The 22873-nt window shown below is 37.8% G+C and overlaps 2 protein-coding genes across 2 annotated transcripts in view; one reads left to right on the forward strand and one right to left on the reverse strand.

Annotated features, from left to right (window-relative positions):
* The first annotated feature begins 131 nt into the window (after positions 1-131).
* On the forward strand, positions 132-7243 carry bri3 (brain protein I3). The gene is made up of 3 exons (XM_046865824.1): positions 132-721; positions 2315-2429; positions 5869-7243. The coding sequence occupies exons 1-3, from the start codon at positions 547-549 to the stop codon at positions 5999-6001; spliced, it is 423 nt and encodes a 140-aa protein (XP_046721780.1). The 5' UTR covers positions 132-546; the 3' UTR covers positions 6002-7243.
* Positions 7244-8378: 1135 nt separating this feature from the next.
* The window catches only part of baiap2l1b (BAR/IMD domain containing adaptor protein 2 like 1b), a 38374-nt gene continuing 23879 nt past the window's right edge, over positions 8379-22873 (reverse strand). The window contains exons 7-14 of the mRNA XM_046865820.1: positions 20763-20915; positions 20082-20237; positions 19756-19864; positions 19377-19590; positions 14489-14548; positions 13637-13799; positions 10799-10839; positions 8379-9431 (exon numbers count right to left, since the gene is read on the reverse strand). Of these exons, the coding sequence (XP_046721776.1) occupies positions 9359-9431; positions 10799-10839; positions 13637-13799; positions 14489-14548; positions 19377-19590; positions 19756-19864; positions 20082-20237; positions 20763-20915 (969 nt within the window). The 3' untranslated portion in view covers positions 8379-9358. The remainder of the gene's footprint in view (positions 9432-10798; positions 10840-13636; positions 13800-14488; positions 14549-19376; positions 19591-19755; positions 19865-20081; positions 20238-20762; positions 20916-22873) is intronic.

Genomic DNA, 22873 nt, shown 5'->3' on the forward strand with positions numbered 1-22873 from the left:
GTGCGTCATTGTAGAGGATATGGCAACACAGGGCTCACTAACGCTGTGCGGCGCGAACAGGCGCGTGGCCCTTTAAGAAGCGCCTTGTTGCCACTTCATCACATGACCTGCTGTCTTGTGACAGAGCAGATCGCAGGGTTTTATACGAGTTCTTCAGAGTTTTACTGACTGACTCCTTGCAGGCTTTAGATATTTATTTTAAAGCTGGCGATAGTCTTGTTTTAGCGTTTACACACTGCTTTCCCCCTATCACTCCCCTTGAGTGTGTGATATCAGGGCGTTTTTAGTAGCGTGGATCACTCGGGGACAAAGTTGGTGCATGGAGGCAGGAGGAGGAGGAGGAGGAGGCGGGCGCTGAAGTCAAGTTCCAGTTTCCTCCGTCGTGGTTTTTGATCGTCGCGCAACATTTAACAATAACATTCACAATAATCTGCGATCGTCCGGCTGTATAAAAGCGCGACTCTCTATAGGGGTGGGTGTTTGTTTGTTTGTTTGTTTTCTTTTTCTTTTTTCCACCCGTCAAGAGCACCCATCATTCCGTCGGATATGGATAATAAACGTCTTCTTCAGGACAGACCCCCGGCTTACAACAACGTCCCCGGGGCGTATAACTACCAGCAGCCGCAGCCGGGGTACGGAGCGATCCCGCAGCCCGCTCCCGCTCCCGCACCTGCAGCCTTTCCATCACCGCCTCCGCCATACCCATACCCTGCTGCCCAAGGTGAGCTCAACAAACAATCCAATCTAACTACCCGCCCCACTCCCAGACCCCCACAAACACACACACACACACACACACACACACACACACACAAAACCAAAAATACAAATCCGACCCCACGCACATCTTCAACTACCGCATCACGTGATTACAAGTTTAGACAGTCAATGCTGGTTCTCGCATCCCCTTTCCGTATTTTCCATCCCACAATTGTCCATTTTTAAAATTTAAAATAACTTTATATTCGACTTATTTGACTATCTAATGTGACTTCCTGTTGCTGATTCACACAGCAACTGTTCACACACTGTGAACAGAGTGAACTGCCCAACCCATGAACTGCCTCTGAAACACACTCTAAAAATCCTTCACAATAAATGTTTATAGCCATGTTTTCTGTCCAAATGCCAATCAATCCACTCATAGTGATGCTTTTGTGCTTTTTATGTAAAAACCTCAAGCACTTTGTTTACCCATGTTACTTCTGCATTAACACCATTTCAAATGTTATATTATGGCTTTCAAGCTTTTTGGATATCAGTTCAAACTCGAATGTAGTTTTGGAAACAGAGTCCACTTTCTGTTTGTTGTATACAACCAAAGTACTAAAAAAACATATCTCAAATATTTTTTGGGGAAGTGGATAGCTCTCTTATCAACTAGATCTTACAAACTGAAGAAAAGACATTTCCAGCCTCCTAGTTGTCCCATTAGTTGGCAAATCTGGCAAACATATCAGCCAACATGCCAGGAGTACATTTTCACAGGTAGGCAAATAGTTATTAGATCGATCATATTGATATGGCTTCAATAGATTCACTTCGGATATAACCACCTTTGTTGAGAACTTCAGGGATCTTGGTCGAGCCTTCAAGAGGATCTCTTTAAGATGAGGGCTAACTGAATCCAGCTGAACTCCAAGTCTGGTTATTGGGTGCAGCTAATATAAAGAGTTGAATATTAAGGAAAATACCATCATCCTGTCTGGCTGATCTGTAGCCAAATATGTTCCTGACAGGAAGTTCCCTCATTTGAGTATGTCTTTCGGGTACTTATTGTGAACGCAACAGGAAGAGAGTGGATGTTTTAAGGTAATGTGAACTGAGGAAACGCTTATCGTAAAACCAACACTTCATAACCATTTTGTTTTGTGAACACCCATTTAGGGGTATTGTAGTTGGTCTTTGTGGCAGTGCTCACGAAACCCTTCTCCCTTCTGCTTCTCTGCACAGCTCATACTTTCACTTTCACTTCGGTGTAAAGTCGACAGTCTGTAATTTTCAGTAACTTTGTACATAGCATTTGTTTCCAGTAGGTTTGAAATTATGGCTTGTGCTTAACATCTTGGCAGCATATTACAGAATAAAATGTCTAGCTCGCGCAAGAGTTGTTTTTGTACTGGAGATTAAAGGTCACTTGGCCACTGAGAATCAGGAAGTTGTTACAAAAAAAAAAACGAACCAAAAAAAACCCCAGCAGAGTGTCAAGTGCTCAAACTTCCAACATGCGACGTCACTGATAAACCAGTACATTCGATTTTAAAGGTGTAAAAGTAAGCGGTTAATCTTCGTTTTGTGTTTTTCCCCTCGACAGGTTTTCCAGCAGCTACTGCTCAGGCTGCTGCCACAGGGACTCCGGCAAACTGTTCGAGCACATACACCATCATTCAGCCCTCAGTGGTGGTGGTAGGAGGATGTCCAGCCTGCAGGTGATTCAAATCAAATTTAAAATGTATAACAAGAACCAGAAATCCCAACTTTCCTGACCATTGGGGCACCTTTTAAGGTCAACGAGTGCGTATGGAAAAGTGTTAAATGCTAATTTGTATTTTACTGCTCATTAGCTTGTCCTGAAAGTCAGGTTTCCTGCATTAATCTCGAGTTCTTCTGAAGATTCCTGGATGTACCTGCTTTATACACTAAGCGTACACGTTTTCCTCAGCTCAAGGACACGAGAGAGCGAAAAGTCGTTCGTTCCTTTCCTCCTATTTACATTGGACAATAGGTTCATCTCGCTTTCAGTGCTTTCAGCGTACTGATCTTTCAGTTCTCCACTATGATTCGAGCTCCTATCTGCATTTAGTTTCCATTTGCAAAAATCCGAACTGCATTTTGATTTTGACCATTAACGAGTTCTATAGAATCCTTTTTCCAGTCAACCTTTTGATCAACAGATGTGCAGCCTCTAGACCTCTAAGATCTACTGCAGAGCTTAATAAAACCAGAATAGCATTTTTTTTTTTTTTATTTAATAGAATTTTAAAATGCATCCAAAACTCAGTAACAGTAATGTGTTACTTTGGATTTGTTATCATGAGTGTCACTATTCAAAAAGGTCACTTGTGCAGAATTTGAAGTTCCTCTGTGTTCATGTGACTGAGGGAAAAGTCCACTAATGTTACAGGTCATGCTGTTGTGTGTGTTATTTTTTATCATTCTAGTCATGTGTGGGAAAACTCATGACATTCTGATATCCCTCAGAAAGTTGGACTAAAGCCAAAATCTGCTAAATGTGGCAATAGTTGCTGCAATCAAAAAGCCCTTTTTTTAGACAATGATGTTTTCATGCTGATCTACAGAACCTGTACTTTAATACATCATTCTAGATCACGATTTATTAGGAATGCTGTGGTTTTAAGCAGGAGAGACGTTCCAGCAGCTATCGTGTTCGTATAACTGGATTTTGAATTTATTGTAAAACACTTCCTGTGGGTTGCATAACAGTCTGTCCAGCATGAGTATAAAGTGAGGTTTTAGCTTTGACACAATAGTAGTCCACTTAATTAGCCGGGTGGATCACACTGCTTTGATTAGATTTTCATCTTCTAATGGACTGAGAATGAAGACACTATGGAGATAAAGCGAATTTGGTCTTCCTCCAAATTGCTTCATCTCAATGTGTTCAAACATTCCATTCATCAGGAAACAAATGTGTATGTGTTGTGTATGTGTTGTTGCATCAAGACGGGTTTTTGTACGTCACCACACACTTGTGTTTCCTCAGAGGTGGAAGGAATGGCATGTGATCTAGTTTAAAAGCGAAATCTTCTTGGACGCTCCACCCACAAAGTTTTTTGTGTACTTTTCTGGCCATGATCTTCAGGATCTTTCAGGTTGTGATTTGACTGGCTGCAACATCCTCTGTGAGAGGCAGAAACACGCAGTTTTGAATATTGCAGCACAGTGAGCTTTTTGAAACAAAGGATCTTTATCAGAAAACAGAAGGGTCAATGGATCCTGTATTTAAAAGTGACTAGGTTTTTTTGTTTAAAGCAGAAGTAAGCGATGCGTAAATGATTCACATGTTTGCTAGTGGAAAACAGCTTTAGTTACTTATTACCATATCAGTCAAATTTGATAAAGTTGAAGGTTCATAGCCATATTTACTGATGAACCATAAAGAGTATCTACAAAATGTATTTTGACAGGAATCGCTTTCACCTGCTGAGTTAAATATGTATAGGCTATGCAACATGTGACTAAAAGAAAAGAAAAACCAAACAATTTATATGGCAATATTTGTCTGTAAAATACTTCGGAAGGTGCAGAAGTCGTGGTGAAACTAGTGACTGTTTCACTGTGCTGCTTTATGGACTCACCAGATTGCTCCCATATATTTGCAAGGGGTATTCAGGGCTTGTTTTTTTTATTGAGTGGATTGTTTTACATTCACATAATTGCAGTATATAGAGAAAACAAACTCATGAGTGTGAGAGGAATCTAAACCCCCAAAGAGTCATTTTAAAAGAATTCTTTAGAAACCACTAAGACTTGGACTTTTAAATGAAGTGTTGCACAAATTCACTTTTGACCTACTGTTGAATGATTTAAGATCGTGTGTACTGAAGGTGTGCTAATCGTAGGGTTATAAACAATGTACAATTCTAAGAACTAGTAGGGTAAATATATAGTTATATTGGACCTAAATATAATCAGAGGGGATCTCTCTCTCTCTCTCTCTCTCTCTCTCTCTCTCTCTCTCTCTCTCTCTATCTAATGAAAGAGAGATAAATTCAGCTCCATTTTTATCCTTTTATCAGACACCAAATGTTTCAGAGACTGCAATATCTCCATATTCACAGCAACAAAAGTTTGCACCCCCTGTGGTGATAAGAAGAATCACAGATGAAAAAAGTTGACCACCTACATTTTACAATCGACAGCATTTAGAAACTGCACAGAGGAAATGAAAGAAGATGGCTAGACTAGTCTTGACTAGTTTGTTTCTGGTGATTCAAGGACCATTTAAAAAAAAAATCTAATAAATGCCTTATTGGGTCTGAGAACATTTGCACTCTTTCTGTACAATCTAATCTCTTATACAGCTGATCATAAAATACATCTACATACTATATACATTTTTTTTCTCAAATATATCAACCATATACATTTTGGTGTCTGATATGTAGCACGAGGAAAAATAGGACATGACCGAGGCCTGCTGTTAGGTTGAAAAGGAAAATATGATGAACACCACACAATAGAGCAGCATATTCATTCATGAACAATTTCATTGAATATATTGAGATGCATCACGGTGTGTAATCTTTTCTATTGCAGTTCCTTTTAAAAGTGCTATGAATTTAATTGAATTATAATTAAATTTTGTGGAGCATCACTGCGAGACACATGCGATCCCTTTAGAACTTTCAGAAAGACTACGGAGGGAAGGATTAACATATTTATCCTCGTTATATTAAGGAGAAACCAGAAAGCGTTCTGTGCTCAAGACTTTGCTGTGGAGGAAAACCTACTGATGTTACAAAGCACCGACAGCAGAGACTCTTAACGAGAGAACCAACATTTAAATAAAACTAATAAAACTATTTTTTTTTTCTTAGAAGGAGCACATTAATATAAACCTGTGATTTGTCTTTTGGCTGTTTTATGGATAAATAAATGAAACGTTTGACTAAACAGAATTGGGAATCAAACATCGCTGCAGCATGAAAGCATGTCATCTACTGCTGATGTGAATATAAATGGTAAAGAGAGAGAAAGTCAGTCCAGACCAGAAAACTGACACGGATTTATACACGGCAAAATTAGTCATGATACTCTTATATAGACACGATAGGCTTTGGGATAAACGTAGCGTAAACGACACTGTAGTAGAGGTTAATGAGAGGACTGTGTTCTTGTTTGCAGAGTGGGCGTGCTGGAGGAGGACTTCACCTGTTTGGGAATATTGTGTGCCATTTTCTTCTTCCCCCTGGGCATCATCTTCTGTCTGGCCCTGCGGCAGAGGAGGTGTCCTAACTGCGGAGCCACTTTTGGCTAGACGGACCAAACTACAACCGCGATCCCATTGACCATCGCTCGGGTTCTTTTTCGCTCTTTTTTTTTTTCCCTTTTTAAATCCACGTTTTGCATATCTACTCAGTTAAAAAGCTCAAATCATGCATACTCTAAAAGCTTGTTTATAATAGCAAGTTGCCATACAGTTTCTCAAATATTTTTCTTTTAAAATATTAGCAGCTTTAATTTTGTATTTCAAAATTTTCTTTATGCTTTTTTTCTTTTTCTTTTTCTCTTCAAATCGTATACACCAGACGTCACGTCATCGACTCACTGGTGCCTTTTGAAAAGGCCGCGATTTGCAAACGCAGAAGAACAGAGACCACAAAGAGACTTTGTTGTGAACAAGTTATGAAATGACAATTCAGCATTTGAACTCCTGATTACATCTCGATCATGGTTAGAAATGATAAAATCGCTTTTTGGGTCGATTTCTTTTCATTTACACCCAATTCCTCATTGTATTTGTATGACACAAGCATCTATGCTGCCTGGCTTCTTGCTTTGTGTGTGGTTGGGAAATCATTGATGCATCTCATCAGCCTCGTTCACTGAAAACCACCCATCAAATCACAGTCTGGATTAAATCATGATCCGGTTTTTAGACGACCAAACCACTTCCTCTCCATTCTCCACAGCAGGCCTGTTTTTTATTTTTTTTTTTAAGTACATTTATCATTACCTTTATGCCAAGCGCCTTCATTCCCTCTAGCACAATACACACTGTGTTGCTAGTAAACCTGAGCTGTTTATAATCACACTGAAAACGGCTCTTCCTGTTTTCCAGGTAAAAAAGTCTGTTGTCATACATTTCAGAAACCCAAATTCTGATTATAGCACTTAGGATTTGTTTCCATTTTATGCTAAATTTTCAAACAGAGATCGTTATCTTGATCAAATGTGAAAGAGGAAAAAAATACACCCTAAACAATCTGTTAATATGACACATGTCATGGACACACACTATGTTACTGAGCTCTGAGACAAAACCATTTTCATTTCCTCTGCTAAGGACAATCAGAACAAAATCAATGTTCCCTTTGTATTCGTCTCCACCTCCTCCCCCCCCACCCCACCCTCCATTAATTAAAAAAGAAATGTCCATGCTGCCATTATTTTATCATGTAATTAAATGTCAGGGGTATTTGCTTTAGACCAGTGCATGTATGATCAGTTCAGACTTTTTATATGAACAATACTGTAAATAAAACTTCTAGATACTGCTGTTGCTGTTTTTGTTTAAATCCTTTCCCTTTTCCAATATAGTGCTATAAAATCCTTTTATTGTATAAAGTTGCACATTTTATTTAATGTCTTATTTAATGAAAAATATAATCAAAGAAAAATTCTTCATTTTGGAGCCCACATTCACAGATTAGGGGAAAAATGAGTATATAATAACAGTAGGTCACTCCCATCTAAGTGATGTTTTTGGGTTATTCTGCTCCAGGAGATATGCTAAAGCTAAACCATTTAGAGTTTTACCGGTCAGAAGCAGAAACTTACTGACAAAGGAACTTAATAAGCAAATAAAAAATACTGGAGCATTATGCATTGGATCTTGTTAATAGTGGCTGCTGCACCCACTTGGGTTAGCCCGAGTCTTGTTTTGAATATTTCTTTAAAAAAAAAAAAACAACAACGAAACAACAAAAAAATACAACAGTACTCCTGTTTGTTCTGAATTAAGGAGGCGTAAATTTATACTCATCATACACACATACACATTTATTTATTTTTTTATTTATATTCTTTTATTTAGCTCTGTTCCAAGCTTGTACAAGTATGCAGAAGTGAAAATGAAAGTGTAAAAATTGTGGTTTGCAAATTACCAATGGGGCTGGAAACAAATTCTTTTATAATGCTAATGAAGTGTTTTAATGTAATTTGCTTAGCACTGGGTCTCACCAACTACACAACAGCTAAAAGCTTCCTTTAAGACTTATAAAGTCACCCAACACGATTTTCAACTGCTGCTTCTGGCAAATGGCGGGGCAGCTGAACATGTTCACAATCTGGAGATCGCTTCAAATTTGAATTTTGCACTAATCTAAGGACCAAGTATCACATTCATGTTTTAGCAAAGGATTTTGTTTGTAGTAATCAATAACAACATTAAAATGACTGACGATATGACCCCTACAACCAACTGCCATTGGGAAAGGCATAGACGCTATCTTTACCCGTCTTAGCAGAATCCTTCCCTACTATGCAGGACTCTCCATCTGTCTATCCCTGGATGAGATTTAACACTTACACAAGTCAAAGCTTTCTTGTGTATTTTGCATAAAAGAAAACATTGAACCTTACATCCTGAGGATGCATATTCAGCTGTGTTGTAATCAAACAGTTCAAAATGCTAAAAGAAATAAAAATTTTATTTTATACAGCAGTGATTCAGGGGGCATTGGAAAACTGTTGCTAAAACAAATAAAAGGCTTCTTTAGGGTTTCAAAATGAAGTACAATTTTTATATAGAATTATGAGGTCTGTTTAAATAATAGGAGTCAAGACATGTGCCCGAGAATGCATGTGAACTGAATATGGACACAGAAATCATTTGCAGCGACATCATAATAAATTTAAAGAGGCAAGCATGTTCTCTGAGAAAAAGACAACAGATTATTAAGTAGTACGGGAATAGGAACGGGTCTGAAGAGACATAGCTTTTGCAATCTGAACACCATATTAAGCATTTGGAATTAAAACATATAGTATGTTTCATCATACCATGATGTACCATAATTTTCAAGATTTTTAAATAACCTGATACACTTAGAAGTAATCCTGCACAATTACATCTGCAACACTATTAAACCTGAAATATTCAGTGTCTCAGTCTCATTTACATGTATCACTTGTCCCATGACAATGTAAAAAATTCTCAATTATTTCCACATCCTAGGTTTCCAGTACGTCTGAGCACAGGGGAAGGCGTTATTCTTGCAAATCGTAAGCAGTCATCAACACCTCAGGTAAAATAATAAAAAATAAAAAAAAACCCAAGATGAAATATATTATAAGCATATTAACTCTAGAATATTTTATCTAATGCTGCATCGTCCAAAGGCCTATACGGCAGCACAAACATCCAAATGAGTTTACAAAGTGAATGTGAACATTGGCTTTTTTAAATGTACATAGTTAAAGGTTTAGTTTGTCTGTGTGCAATGAGGCCACCATGGAAACTAGTCCAAATCCAACATGATAAAAAGGTCATGTACAATGTAGTTGGTTTGCAGAAGAAAGGTCTCCATTCACACCGCAGAGATAATGGTGGTGATGGAGGTGAAAAAAAAAACAATCTGCTGACGGTTGGAAGGCTTCTGTGTCGTGATACTCAGATCTTAGGAGCCGACCTGTCGTTAGTGACTGTGGGCCTCAGCTTTACGGTGGCAAAAGGGTTCCCGCCCCTGAGGAAGTGACACACTTAGTTAAACACTGGTTTCACCATATCTAAATAAATAATATATTTATAGGAGCAGTTCTCTTATACTGGATCAACAGTGTACTTGTTATCTATTCATAGCTGTAGAACTGTGATAGCTCTAACAGTTATATAACCTAAGCAATAACAGCAATAAGACAAAGAAAGAAAATACAGCTTGTCACGTTACCCAGCAGCCAAGTCCTGAAAACTGACAATCGAGCTACATTCCGTTCATAAATATTAAAGAAATATTTCCTTTGTGAAAACTTTGCCTTTTCGTCAACTATCCAATTTGACTGATTTCTTAATATTTTGGTCTGCTGATAATAAGAGTATTTTTGTTAAACATATACATTTATTTTGATAAAACACCAAATGTATATGCTTCATTGTGACCTGGGTTTTGCAATTTTTTTGCTATTCATTAATAAACAGCACATTTAATGTTGTGGAGTGCATACAAGCTAACTTATGAAAACAACCTTGTGACCGAGGCAAAGCGCTGACACAGCAGATTTTCGTAAATGTTAAATCGATGTTTCCTTACATAAAATGTCACACTATCAGCTATTACATGCTTATCTACGTTTAATAATGGCAGGTTTTCATTATTTCATTGTTACATTACATGGACTATCCACCAATTCCCTACAAAAACAATGCGGTTTTAAAACTAAAGCATCAGTAGAAACCTAGCATTACATACACAGATACTCCTGTCAGAGCCATGCTGTTACAGAAAATTCATCCACAAATTTCTGATTTAAGGATTCTATAGTGCTGTGTACAATAATCAACAGAAAGTTCAGTATCTAGAATACATATCCTTCATTTAATGTTTTATTTTTTAAAACATTAAAAACACTAAATTCTCCACTGGAACTGTGTGTATCAGACTGTGTATTGACTAACAGTGGATTTTCCATGGCAATGTAAACATCCTCAATAATAAGTGTGCAAGAATGACAGAATGTTCCTGGAATGCTTTTGTTTTGATAAAAGCCATGAGTCAGACGTGTCCCAGGTGTGTTTTGCATATATTACTAGAGCCATCATGCCCATGGCTAGTGTATAATTGATTGCCGTTAAGCCACTATATATGATAGACTAGCCTAACTTCATCTGGCCAAAAGAAAAGCTATAGAAGCAATGAAATATTAAAAATATATAATTATCAAGATATTAACAAAAATTCGGCTTGTCTGATATTAAGTTTCAGATCACACTAAGATGTGGATTAGCATGGTGGAAAACACGGTTGAAGAAATTCTTAATATGCACTTTAGGTTGCCGTTGACTGTTAGGTATATCATAGAGTAACAGGATCATCCACATTAATTGCATACTCACACTAGAAAAGGTGGCTTTGAAATTCCATTTGGCTGAGAAACCTAGGAGGAACAAGATACAAGATCATTTTAGCATAATGAACCCAGCTGAATGCTCAAAAATGTACTTTCTGAAATCAAAAATGGGTTGTATGCTGCTCTAGAAAGAAATTGACTTGTGTTCATTTGTGCTCAGTTACATGTTTTGAAATATGAAGGACATCTATGACCACAGAAAACCACAAAAAAATCCTCTGTGATCATGATAGCAGGGAGAGGCATGTGTTTAGCTAGTCAGACTGGTCTGATAACTCTTTAAAAAAAAATAATAAAAAAAACTGCACCGCAGCCTGGAATCCAGCTTGTCAGCTTTACCACACATTCTGGTACAAAACTGCTGTTTGCATTTGTTTGTATACGTACAGTATAGATGAAGTGAACTATAATGGGCTTTTCCAAGCACACTATCACAATAATAGGACACGAATAGTCATTATCAAAAACAATTAAATGGTGTATTTTTTATAGCTATAAGTCTAAGATATAGAATAAGGTTTTAGAAGAGTTTTAACTACTGATATGAATCGAATATAAAAGAAAGTCAGTGACTTGAAGCACAATGCTGTGCAGTGCACAGACACCATGTCAACACAAGATGGCAGAATACATGGAGGTCGCCACTAGGCTGCACTCTAGAAGTAATAAACGAGTTTAACAAAGTACAGCACATGACCAGTCTAGTATTTAAAACATTAAACTCATCAGGTTAGCTTGTTCAATAGATAGAAATACATTACATTATTAATGAATCGGAAATAAATTACTATTGAACAGAGGTAAAGATTAAATATTGCTGGATTACTGCAATATAACGACTAGTCTCGTCTTCTCTCCCTTTCTGTAACTGCTAATTATTTTCACTTTAAAATCACATACTCTTTTTTTTCTTTTCTTTTCTTAGAATTCTCTCAGAATATTCTCTCACTACCACCACTCAGGACTCTTCTTTCAACAAGGGGGATTAGATAGAGTAAATTTAGCCAAAGTCAACTACCGGCTTTGCTTTTCCTGATGTAAGAGGGTTTGTGGTGTGCCGCCTCTGTGCTTACCCCGGTTTTCCAGGACTATTCAAAACCAAGCCTTGTCTGAGTAATAGCATACCACAGGGCCAGTGAGTCAATCCTCAAACAGTGTTGGCTGGCAGACTTTTACTCCTCTACAGTTGACTTTTTATTGGAAATACTTAATCACACAACGTGAATAGCAAAGTGACTGAATGAATGTCTTAGTCCAGTATGAAGGGTTGGTTTCAGGTTGAGTTCGGTGTGGAATTCCATCGTCAAGGCTGACCCAAGACCCGGATGTGTGAAAGCTTTGGGGCACACCAAGGAATGGGAAGGCAATGAATATTTTACTGGGTTTAGAGAGAAGTATCCAATTTCATTGCACTAGCATACAAGCTGCCTGCTGGCAAACACTACAAAATCAGGGCTGTCTTTATCCTCGTATGGTGCTTCATGCCAGTGCTGGTCATCTGCCTTGCCCCTTTTCCTCGTACACTTTACATGAGGGCAGATTCTGATGCTGAATATGACCACACAATCATGAAGTACCCATCAGCACCAGTGTCATTTAGTTGAAGAGATCATATTACTTGCTATTATAGCACTGACACTAAACCCGCTGGAGGGAAGAACATATCTTTACTAGCCAATAACAAAGATATGTATCTATACACACATACATACATACACACATTTGTGTGTATATAACAGGCTTTTATCAGTGCAAACACAATTATTTACATGTAGCCACATTTTTTGCTAATAGTTTGCATTAATGCAAACCAGTTTATTCCTAGTTAGACTTCCTAGAGGGAGCTAAGCTGCTTTCAAACATTTTTGAGTGACATTTGTAGGCTAAAGCCAATATCATTCTAGAAGTGGTTTGCACAATGCACTTTAACACAAACACTAGAGTTCACCTGATGTATGTAAACACAGCAGAGCTTTCAAGGTGACTCTCGGTAAAAGTGATTGTTGTTAATGCCACTGCTCTGGCCTAGTGTTAAGGATTTAGCATTGCTCCAAAGGCAATTCCCTTAAAGGTGTAGATGATCCTATGATCTTCTTGGGCACATGGACTGTAATGATATCTATGTCCCACTGATGCGTCCCGTATCTCTGAGCCAAGGCAAGCACAAAGCAGACACACATCACAGACTCGTCTAAATACTGTGTCATGTTGACCTAATGGCTCAGACAGCTATGAGGGTTATCTTCTTTGGTGTGTGTGTGTTTGTTTAAAAAAAAAAAAAAAAAAAAAAAAAAAATCCTGCCACCATTGTAGTCTTGGATTCTTGTTCCAGGCTAAGAGCAGTGGAACATGTCATGCTCTTATGCTGTTGTACTCTGTTGTGCTTCTGAGATGCTTTTCTGCACACCACAATTATAGTTTTTTTTTTATTTAAAGAAAGAGAAACAGGCCTTTTTTTTGTCACATGTACCATACAGTACAATAAAGCTTTTGACCTGCATCTGCATAATTTTACACATTGTGCTGCTGAGATATGAATGGTTGATGGAAAAATAAACTTTCTTTCGGCTTCTCCCATTAGGGTTCGCCACAGCGGACCATCCGCATGTTTGATTTGGCACGTTTTTACGCTGGATGCCCTTCTTAACGCAACCCTCCCCATTTATCTGGGCTTGGGACCGGCACTAAGGCTTGTGCAACCCTAATGGCTGGGGTTGGTTCCCTGACCGGGGATGGAAAAATAAGATTTCCTTATAAAGTGGTTGTTTGTGAACACAAAAAGGTTCATGCTTTACATGTAGGAATGAGTAAAAGAGCTACTCACTGTGTTTTCAGATGAAGGCACATGTGTCATCAGGGACTTGGTCGAGTTCCTCCTGACAGGAGTGTCACTGTAGTCTGGAGGAGGCAGCAGCATATCATCCTCGGAGTCCTGCTGCGTGAGGTTGGCCACACTCTTACTGCGCACCGGAGGATTCCCAACAACACTTTAACAACAGGCCACATGTTAGAGCATACAACATACTAATCCACAGAGAAATCTATATAATATATAAGCTCACAAAGTATAGACAAATACAATGACTTTAACACTGAAATATTTTTCATTGCTATAGATTGAAAGCCGTCCCTTAGCTGTCTTCTGTCCTTTACTCATAGGCTGCCCGAGATAACAACGCATTGCATTAAACATATAAGGTCAAAACAAAGGGTAGAGAGACTGTAAAGGTACACTCAGTGTATTGTACAACAAGACCCTTTCATTTGCTTTCTTTGTGACTGTCCCAGTATACATAAGCAACCCAGCTGAGCTTTTCCACCTAACTGGTCAGCTAAGGGCCAGCACACTGAGCAAGCCTTGTTTTTAGACTCTGAAGTGCTTTCAGTAAATTAAACAGTAGAACACAATAGACACACAACAATATTATTTTTAGTGCACAGGACTTTACCTAGGTTACTTAGTAATCTGTTTCCTCCTTATGTGTCTTTTATGTGACTATTTAAACCCTGGGGCAATGCAGCGCTTTCTAACAATGAAGAGGTAAAAGGTCTTTAAATGTAATGACCCTAAAATAGAGCTTGAGTCTAGCTTGGGTTTCCTCCTCTTCTAAAGAGAACTGATCAGTATCAGTAGCAATCAAGGGGATTACAGAGAAGTATGAGAGTGTATGATTACCTGTTATTTACCACAGGTTCTACATATGGACGACAGTAGGAAGATGGAAACCAGCCCCTTCTGCAAAAAGCAAACAGAAATAGACAAAGTGTTTAACAATGAAATATCTTAATAAATGAAAATGTCATGTCTTAGTGTAGCTTTGCACAATACACCAGAGAAAGACATTATACCTTGTAAAAATATAAAAAAAACATTGTGCTTATGTACAAATAACAAAAAAGTGGCAAATACTAAGTAAACAGATTATGACAAACCAAATTCAGGTAAATTTATTTCCAGTGATCTTCTGGTGTTGTTGGTTTGGGATAATAACAATGTAAAGGCCTATCAGATAATGCATCACAGAAAGAAAAAAGAAACTTCATATTTGGGAAAGGTGGTAAAGATCCCATCAGACAAAGTACCTGGTTGGAGAAAGAAGTTCAAATGAAGAAATTAAACTCTTCCACATGACATTAAATGACAGAATCTGATTATAGCAACACATCAAAGATCCACTTTTATGAAAGAATGAGGTAAAACAGGCCTGAATTATGGTTTCTGCTAAACTGCTTTAAATATGAGGATTTTGTTTCTATATGCAGGAGCATAGAAACACTTCCACAGGCACAAGAGCACTTCCAGGGTCAGATACTGTATGTGTGGGCTCCTGGGCTAAAACAAAATGGGTACACTGATTCAGTGATCACCATATGTTTTGTAGAAAAACAAAAGATTATTATATTAGTTGTTAATTAGAAACACAAAAAACAAAGTGAGACATGGATAATACTATCTAATAATAAAATTTTTTTATTGCCAATGGTAGTAAGTCAAAATAATTTTCACTTGTTTTCCATTGTTCACTCTGATTGCTCCTTTCACAAGAAAAACCTTCCACTTCACCTTTACCTTTCAGGCTTTACCCCGATCTATCATTTCATGCTAACAGCTGTCTGTGCACTTGAACTTTTATGCTGATTTCTCGCCATCAGCGCATGCAAATCAGCTGTGATGTGCACGTACTTGGTAATTTATGGGTGTATGGCATTCATCAGCATACACACTTAAGTGTGATTAAAAAAATAAGCATTTCAGAAAACCAGTAAAGTTTTTAGTTCAGTATGGTATTAACAAACATTTACACAGTACTTTGTGAAAAGAGTGACAAATTGATCCAATGTGCATATATACAGATGATCTTTAAGCTTGTGGCCAGAAAAGTTTACGAAATATATTATTTCATTCATGTACAGAACCTGTAAGGTAAATACTACTTGCCATTTTGTTAAAACAGCAGAATAAGAAATAAAAAAAACATGTATCCTATTATGAAAGATCTTAAACAGTAACAAATAAATCTAATGTATATAGGGTGCAATGCATTAGGCCAGTAGCAAAATAGAACTGCGGTTTAACAACCAGTACAGGAGGATTGCCTCCTCAAATCAAGACTCTCCTGTATACCTACTGAAAATAAATATTAGGTTCAAGATTTCACCTCTGTACATATTTTATAAGTGAAAACGAGTACCTAGAAAGAAAGAGAAGAAAATCTGTACTTCACAAGTTACTTATAATGGCACCTCTACTCCAGTGTCTTTACTCTGGCAGCTTCCCATCAATTCACACCTCCAGACATCAATGCCTGACTTGCAACCCCAAAAACCTTTGTCAAATCAAAGGTGTGAAGACCCAATTGAAGTGATGAAAACCCTAAGAGGAGTGGCAGGATAGCTTCAAGATCACTTTGCAAGTCCAGTCACATTCCAGCCCATTTTACTTCCACAATTCATTGACCTGGATCCACCACTGAAATAGCCAACTCTGCCTACCTGAGAGAGAGAGAGGACACCAGGATGCAGTATAAGAAGAAAGCAAATGCAATGTTCTGTTGGGAAATCTTAGTCTGGAATACTGGAAATCTTAGTTTCCAGTATTCATGTAGATGTTACTTTGACACTAAGCAAGAACACCCCTTCATGATGATAGTATTCCCTAAATGTAGTGGCCTCTTTTAGCAGTATAATGCACTTTGCCACACTACAAAACTTGTTTAGGAATGGTTTGAGTAGCATGACAAAGATTTCAAGGTGACGACTTGACTTACAAATTCCCCAGATCTCAATCTGATAAAGCACTACTGCGACCCATGAAAGCCCCTCTTCACAAACTACAGGACTGAAAGGATTTGCTGCTAATGTCTTGGTATAAGATCTTCGCACACCTTCAGAGGCCTTGTCTCTATTGGCCGAGCTATTTAGGCGTGACAAAGGAAACCTACAAAATATTAGGCAACTGGTTTACACGTTATGTCAAATAGGTGTGGATATTTTCACAAGTCTTTTCTCTTTCAAAATGTTTTTCGCAAAACCAGAGATGAGATGTTTTGATTAGCAGAGAGAATGTGAGTTTCATTCTATGTATCAAATACCACCATCACTCAGCAGTGCTATCTGGTCAGACTGCTGGAATGAGTTTCGCTTTTATGGTATCTAATGGATGAAACACACTTTCACCCAGCTGGAATTTGTGCTGATGTATCTACTGAGTGTCGATCCATCCTTTAGATTATATAACCAGTGGCTGTAAAACCCTACCATAAACCATTTGTAGATCCAAAATGGAGTTATATGTGATTGAGCCCCCTATTCAAATTTCTAATTTTCACCGTGTGAGTGCATTTGAAATTAGAAGAAAGAACAATGTTTTATTAATGAGAACATTAGACAAGAAAGAAATAGGTTTTAAATAGATGCAGTAGGTCAGAGGGTTATGTTTTGATTGCATTTATTCTGCATAGATAATGTAATATTAAAGCTGCTGATGCCTAAAATGGCTTTAAACATTAATGCAATATCATATATTAATGTAGGAAAAAGCTGCATATAGATCAGAAATATTTATTTGCAATAAACTTAATTAGTTAATGCACCCTGACAATAATGTGAAACCTGAAATGTTATTACTAAAGAACAGAAACAGACTTGTGTAAAAGCATCTCAATAAAACACATGCTTACACCATCTGGAAGGGTTCAGTTTGAGGCTGATCAAGTGAAAGGCTTCATAAATATTTGGAGAAGTTTTAAAAAAATGTCAATTTTCTATACCTAGTTGTTATTCTTCTGCAGCTATGCTCTGACTAGTTCCGTTCACCTCACTAGAAAACTCTTTAGAAGCCGGTGTTTTTGTCAAGTCTATAAAATCTATTCAGCTGACATGAACCGAATCGATGCTTATTCGGTCAAAGATGATTTGCAGAAAATCATAGGCAGTTGTGTACACTGATCTTCTCCACTGAGCCTTCTACAATAGCCTTGGTGATTACGCTGGATCACTGAAAAGCCATGAGCAGGTGCAATGCAGCATGGCTGAGCTATCTGTCATAGTACTGAATATGCAAACAATTTGGCCCTTTTTAAAATCTGCACAAAAAAGTTAGACTTTTTTTGGACAGGCATTTGAAGTTACATTGCCTAAGAAATTACTCTACACTTCTATCAAATAAAAATCTGCCTACCAATAAAAATTGGTATTTTACTAAGATATTTTAACCATAAACTTGAACCCAAAGGTTAAGACAAGAAACCTTGTACGATGTATATCAGCATTTACAATATATCGACCTTCCCCAAACCATTGCAAGTTGAAATTGCTCAATCTTATAGGATGTCTTTGTTTTATCTTACATTATAGACTCTGTGCTACTTTTCTTTCCAGGAATGTATTTACAGGTAATAACTTGGAGTATCAATACCAGCGTAATCTCCTGTTACATCTCCTTTTGCATGTGTAAATATTTCAAAAAGGTTACAATGTGACACAGTATTTGCAAGTTCTATAATCAAATAATTAGAAATGTTCTCATTCTAGCCTGTGGTCATGTCTGCCTAGGTTTAATATAAGATAGGACTTTTGGCTTGGCAGCTTGTGACCCTGGTTAAAGCTGCAGGTGTGCCGTTTTCCAAAGCTGGCTAGAGCTCACTGTATGAAGAGCGAAATTAGTGCTCTACTTTTCTGCTGAGTCTCTTTCGATTAAATAACAGCCATCTAATGTTTAGACTGTTTGCCATATAGGAAAGACATGGTAAACTGGATATTGGACATAAAGACCTTGGCTTATAGAAAGGCTAGACAGCCACTCCCTACTGTGGCATGCATGTCACAAGGGTAATGTTCATCATCATGGGTCTAATTTCATGTGTGCGTCTTGGGCATTAAAGTGCACCTTTTCCATATTCTACAAGGTCCCTTAATCACCACTGAGAACCTTCACATGCAGTCCTAGGGTTGGGAGTCCAGTTTGTCATGACATTGTTAGTATACCAAATGTTAATGATAGCCTCTGGCACGTGAGAGTGGTGAAGCGGAATTCAAATGACGAACATAAACTGTGGTTTTATAACCATGGATATTAGCATAGTTTCCTTGTAATTCGGAACCTGGGCTTGATGAGAACATTCTAGAGAATGATTGCTACGTCATGGAAGTATTTATTGCAAACACTGTACCATGAATTATATTGTTGGAATGCACATGCACACAACATGTACAGGTCTTACAACACTGTCACAGATTATCAGAGGCTCATACAACCAGGAATAAACATGCATCTAGCATTAAATACAAATACAAATAGTTATACCTTGGCCTGTCTGAAAGCTGTATTCTGACTGGCTGGAAGATGTGCATTCAAACAATAACTATAGTATAAGCAAGATAATCCATGGCTGGATGTGTGTTACGCAATATAAATGCATTTCGCAGTGGTAACACCCATCTGCTTTGCCGCAGACGGTTATTTGGTCTTCTGCAATGTGTAATGCACACCTAGTAATAGATTACCTTACATATCTTCACGTTTACTACTAAATGTAGTTAAGTGAATTTGCATAGTGCCTTACTGTTTGTTGTTCTCTAACTCTCCATAAAGCCAGCCGTCTCTCTCATCAGGGATGAGCAGTGTGATGAAGTCACCCTCATCAAAGCTCAGCAGGGTGTTGTTGTTGCCAGATTTGTGGGGGAAGATAGTCCTGACGCGTGGCCTGCGGCTCATATTGTTCAGCCCCGTAGCCATCGAAATGGACCTTACTATTTGATTTCCATCGTTGCTGTTATCTGCCAATTAAGACAGAAAAAGAAATACTGTGATGATCCAGAGCCTTGTGTTATTACCAATTTTATGTAGTATGAAACTGTAAAGCTGTAGTGAGTCATAGATACAGTAAGATACAAATATTAAGTGTTTTTTTTTGTAGAATAAAATCAGACTATAAACTTTACCGGTCACGGTCTCTTGCTTTGGCGTGTCGTGGTTAAACATGTTCACTAGAGGACTTGTTTGTGCCTTTAGTGCGGGTGCAGGAGGGGGAATCATTGCCTCGGAGTTGTTCTGTAAAATTATTACAACATATTAGAAGCATAGCTAGAACTTCAATGTACAAAATAGGAAAAAAATAGTGTGGCATTTACACACATTACACCGACTACACTTGATGTTTCATATGCTGGTAAGTATGCTAATAGTATTACATTGTAATGACAACATTACAACAAATTCTCATTTGTACACGTGTCATTTCCTTGTTTCAAGCCTGAAAAACACGTACCCTAATGTGGCGCTTTATGGCTGGAGAAGCCTGAGGTGTTATGGACACTGGGGTGCGCAGACCTTCTATCATCGACAACACACTGTCTGGAACGTTGGTAATATCAGAACATTTGTCTTGCCAGTTTGGTATCTGGTCCGTTAATATGTCCTTCGCCTTTAATGTGAGAACACAGTATACAAGTCAATTACAAACTATTGACAACAATACAAGAGTTTAAGGGTAATAATTCAAGGATAACATTTTTCTCTCATGGCTTTAAAAAACCCATAACTGAAGCCATATCATGATAAATCACTTGTCTCAGAAAAACCACATGCTCCCAACCCTGGTTCGAGGGTACTCCTTGCACTGTATGATTATTGCCTTTTCTGCTCTAACACACCCACTTAAACACAGGATGAGCTACTAATTAAAGATCTTTTTGAATTGGGTGCAATTAAAAAAAGGCCAAAACAGTATGTGAAAGTCAGGGTGTAGTTTAGGACTGGGGTTGAGAACCTGTGGGGGAAAAAAAAGCAACAAAACTCCATCCATATTTTTTTTTATTTAATGTGAAAATACTATTTTTGTACATAGATGTTGACAGTTTTCTAAAAGAGTACCCTAATATATGGCTTTCTAAAATTAAAATTGACTTATCTACCAGACTCTAAAGATAGCATGCTTAATATAATTAACCTTTTCATGGAACGCTGCAAACTGGTAGGAGAAAGTACAATGTTTGTCCACCAGGAAGCAGAACCTCCTCTTCTCTTCAAGCAAAGCCTCCTTACAGCCATCTGCAATAAACTTCTGCATGTCCATCTGGCGGTGCGTGAGGGTCTCCAAACACTGTTGAGGAAAAAGATAACGCTTATCGTCTGTCTTGCAAGTCTAGTGTGCTTTCTTCCCTTTCACTGAAACCGAGCCATTGAAGAACAAAAATGAACACAAATAGCCCACACGAGACATATTCATTGTTAACCACAAAGAGACCAATCAGAAAGAGTCATCTCTACTCTCAACCTTTGTTAATAAAAAAAGAACACCTAATCTTGAGTTGCTGTTATCCTTTAAGTCAGGAAGGGAGGCAGTGGAATAAGATAAGGATTGAGGACAGACAGGAGACACTTCTGTTATTTTGTCCAGAATGCAGTTCTAAAGATTCATTAATACAGAAGACGTGATTCGGATAATGTTCTTATGCTAATCATTTAAAAACTATAGAACAATGTATTAATAACTGTATGCAATATTTGGATAAATGGCAGAGCACAGATACTGTATACTGCTTTAATTTCCACAATCGTAATGATAACACAGGGTTGTCTCTTGTGAAAGTGTATCCTTCACACAGACCCACCCTGAATGATAAAATATAGAGAATGACAAGGAGAGCACAAATCACTGACTAACAGATTATAGTCAACACTGTTATCTTGCCAATAATATAAGGATTATTTGTCATGGTAAAATTGCATATAGACGTGTCCCCATAACTACCCACTATTAAGGTTTTAATGATTCATGTGTGCTCTCTCTCTCTCTCTCTCTCTCTCTCTCATTTTCTCCCTATGTCTCATTTTCTCCTGTCCATTTGTAGACTGATGAGCCATGATCATGCAATATGACTCAACTATATTTCAAGTCTCCACATGACATTTGAAATAGTTTCCAGTCTTAAGTAAAAACCCCCTTAGAAAGAACCCAACAAGACAAGGGCTGGTTGTGTTATTCAAGAGATTCCTGGCCAAAATCAGTTAAAATGCTTAACACAAACAACACATTACAGTTTATGTATGCTACCTGCTTTGTGTTTCCTTTTTTGCCGAAACATGAGTATTCTGCTAAAGGCACTTCATCATATTGTTTTTAAAGCACATGTAGTGTAGTTAAATAGCCCCAATAAAAACACAATTAGATAACAGGAAATTGGTAGGGGAAAAACCTGGACGTTGGTCAGAGGTCCCACTGCTTCTTTTTGTTTGTTTTTTTAACATATACGCTTCCTCCTTTGAATGCCAGAACGTTCATCTAGCCATGTCTCATCCCTGTTCAAACACAGCGATGCCAAACAAACTGCGTATTTCTCAGAGATGTGCCAGGGCATGTGAGCCAAGTGGGTGAAAAACCCACAGATATGCATGCACACAGACACACCATCAATGACAGGCCAGCTGTGCTAATATCCACTCTGTATTCTCCTCATTACAGAAACAGCCACCGAATTTCCATACCGGCCTGGTCTGTACTTTATAGTAAAACAAACAAACAAACAAACAAAAAACATTTGTAGTGTCTGCTCTCACGGTCTCTGATAGGGACAGATGCGACACTGTTTATACAATGGACAGGTGGGAAAATTCTTACACAAAGAGCTTCACGTGTCTCACCCGAGACCCCGTGTGATAAACTGATAAATGCTGAAGCCTGTTGCTATGGACACGTAAATTTCACCCGGGAAGAGAATCAGCAGTAATGCCAGACACAGCGAGAGACACACCATGCTAGTTCAAGAACTAGACTTTTCAAACTACATGTAGATTTGTTTTTGCTGTATATATTAAGAATTGTTAAATTATTACAGTTTTTATTAAATATAGTCTGAACAGACTGAGAAATAGTAAAATCACAAACATCTCAAACTGATGTTCCAAATCATTGTTTATACATTGAAATTATTATTTTTATTAAATAACATTTTCATTTAAGCCTCTTATGTAAAATGTACCTGATAATCTAACCCACAAAATAATAAATAACAAACAGTAAACAAGAAATACATGTCAGCATCCTAAAAAACTGTACAT

This window comes from Silurus meridionalis, chromosome 14 (genome assembly GCF_014805685.1).
Source record: "Silurus meridionalis isolate SWU-2019-XX chromosome 14, ASM1480568v1, whole genome shotgun sequence".
Taxonomy (NCBI): domain Eukaryota; kingdom Metazoa; phylum Chordata; class Actinopteri; order Siluriformes; family Siluridae; genus Silurus; species Silurus meridionalis.

Excerpts from the sequence above, each read along its gene's own strand:
- bri3 (XM_046865824.1), top strand. The coding sequence starts at position 547 with ATGGATAATAAACGTCTTCTTCAGGACAGACCCCCGGCTTACAACAAC. Across the intron at positions 722-2,314 it reads CCCATACCCTGCTGCCCAAG|GTTTTCCAGCAGCTACTGCT; the intron begins GTGAGCTCAACA and ends TCCCCTCGACAG. Across the intron at positions 2,430-5,868 it reads GGAGGATGTCCAGCCTGCAG|AGTGGGCGTGCTGGAGGAGG; the intron begins GTGATTCAAATC and ends TCTTGTTTGCAG.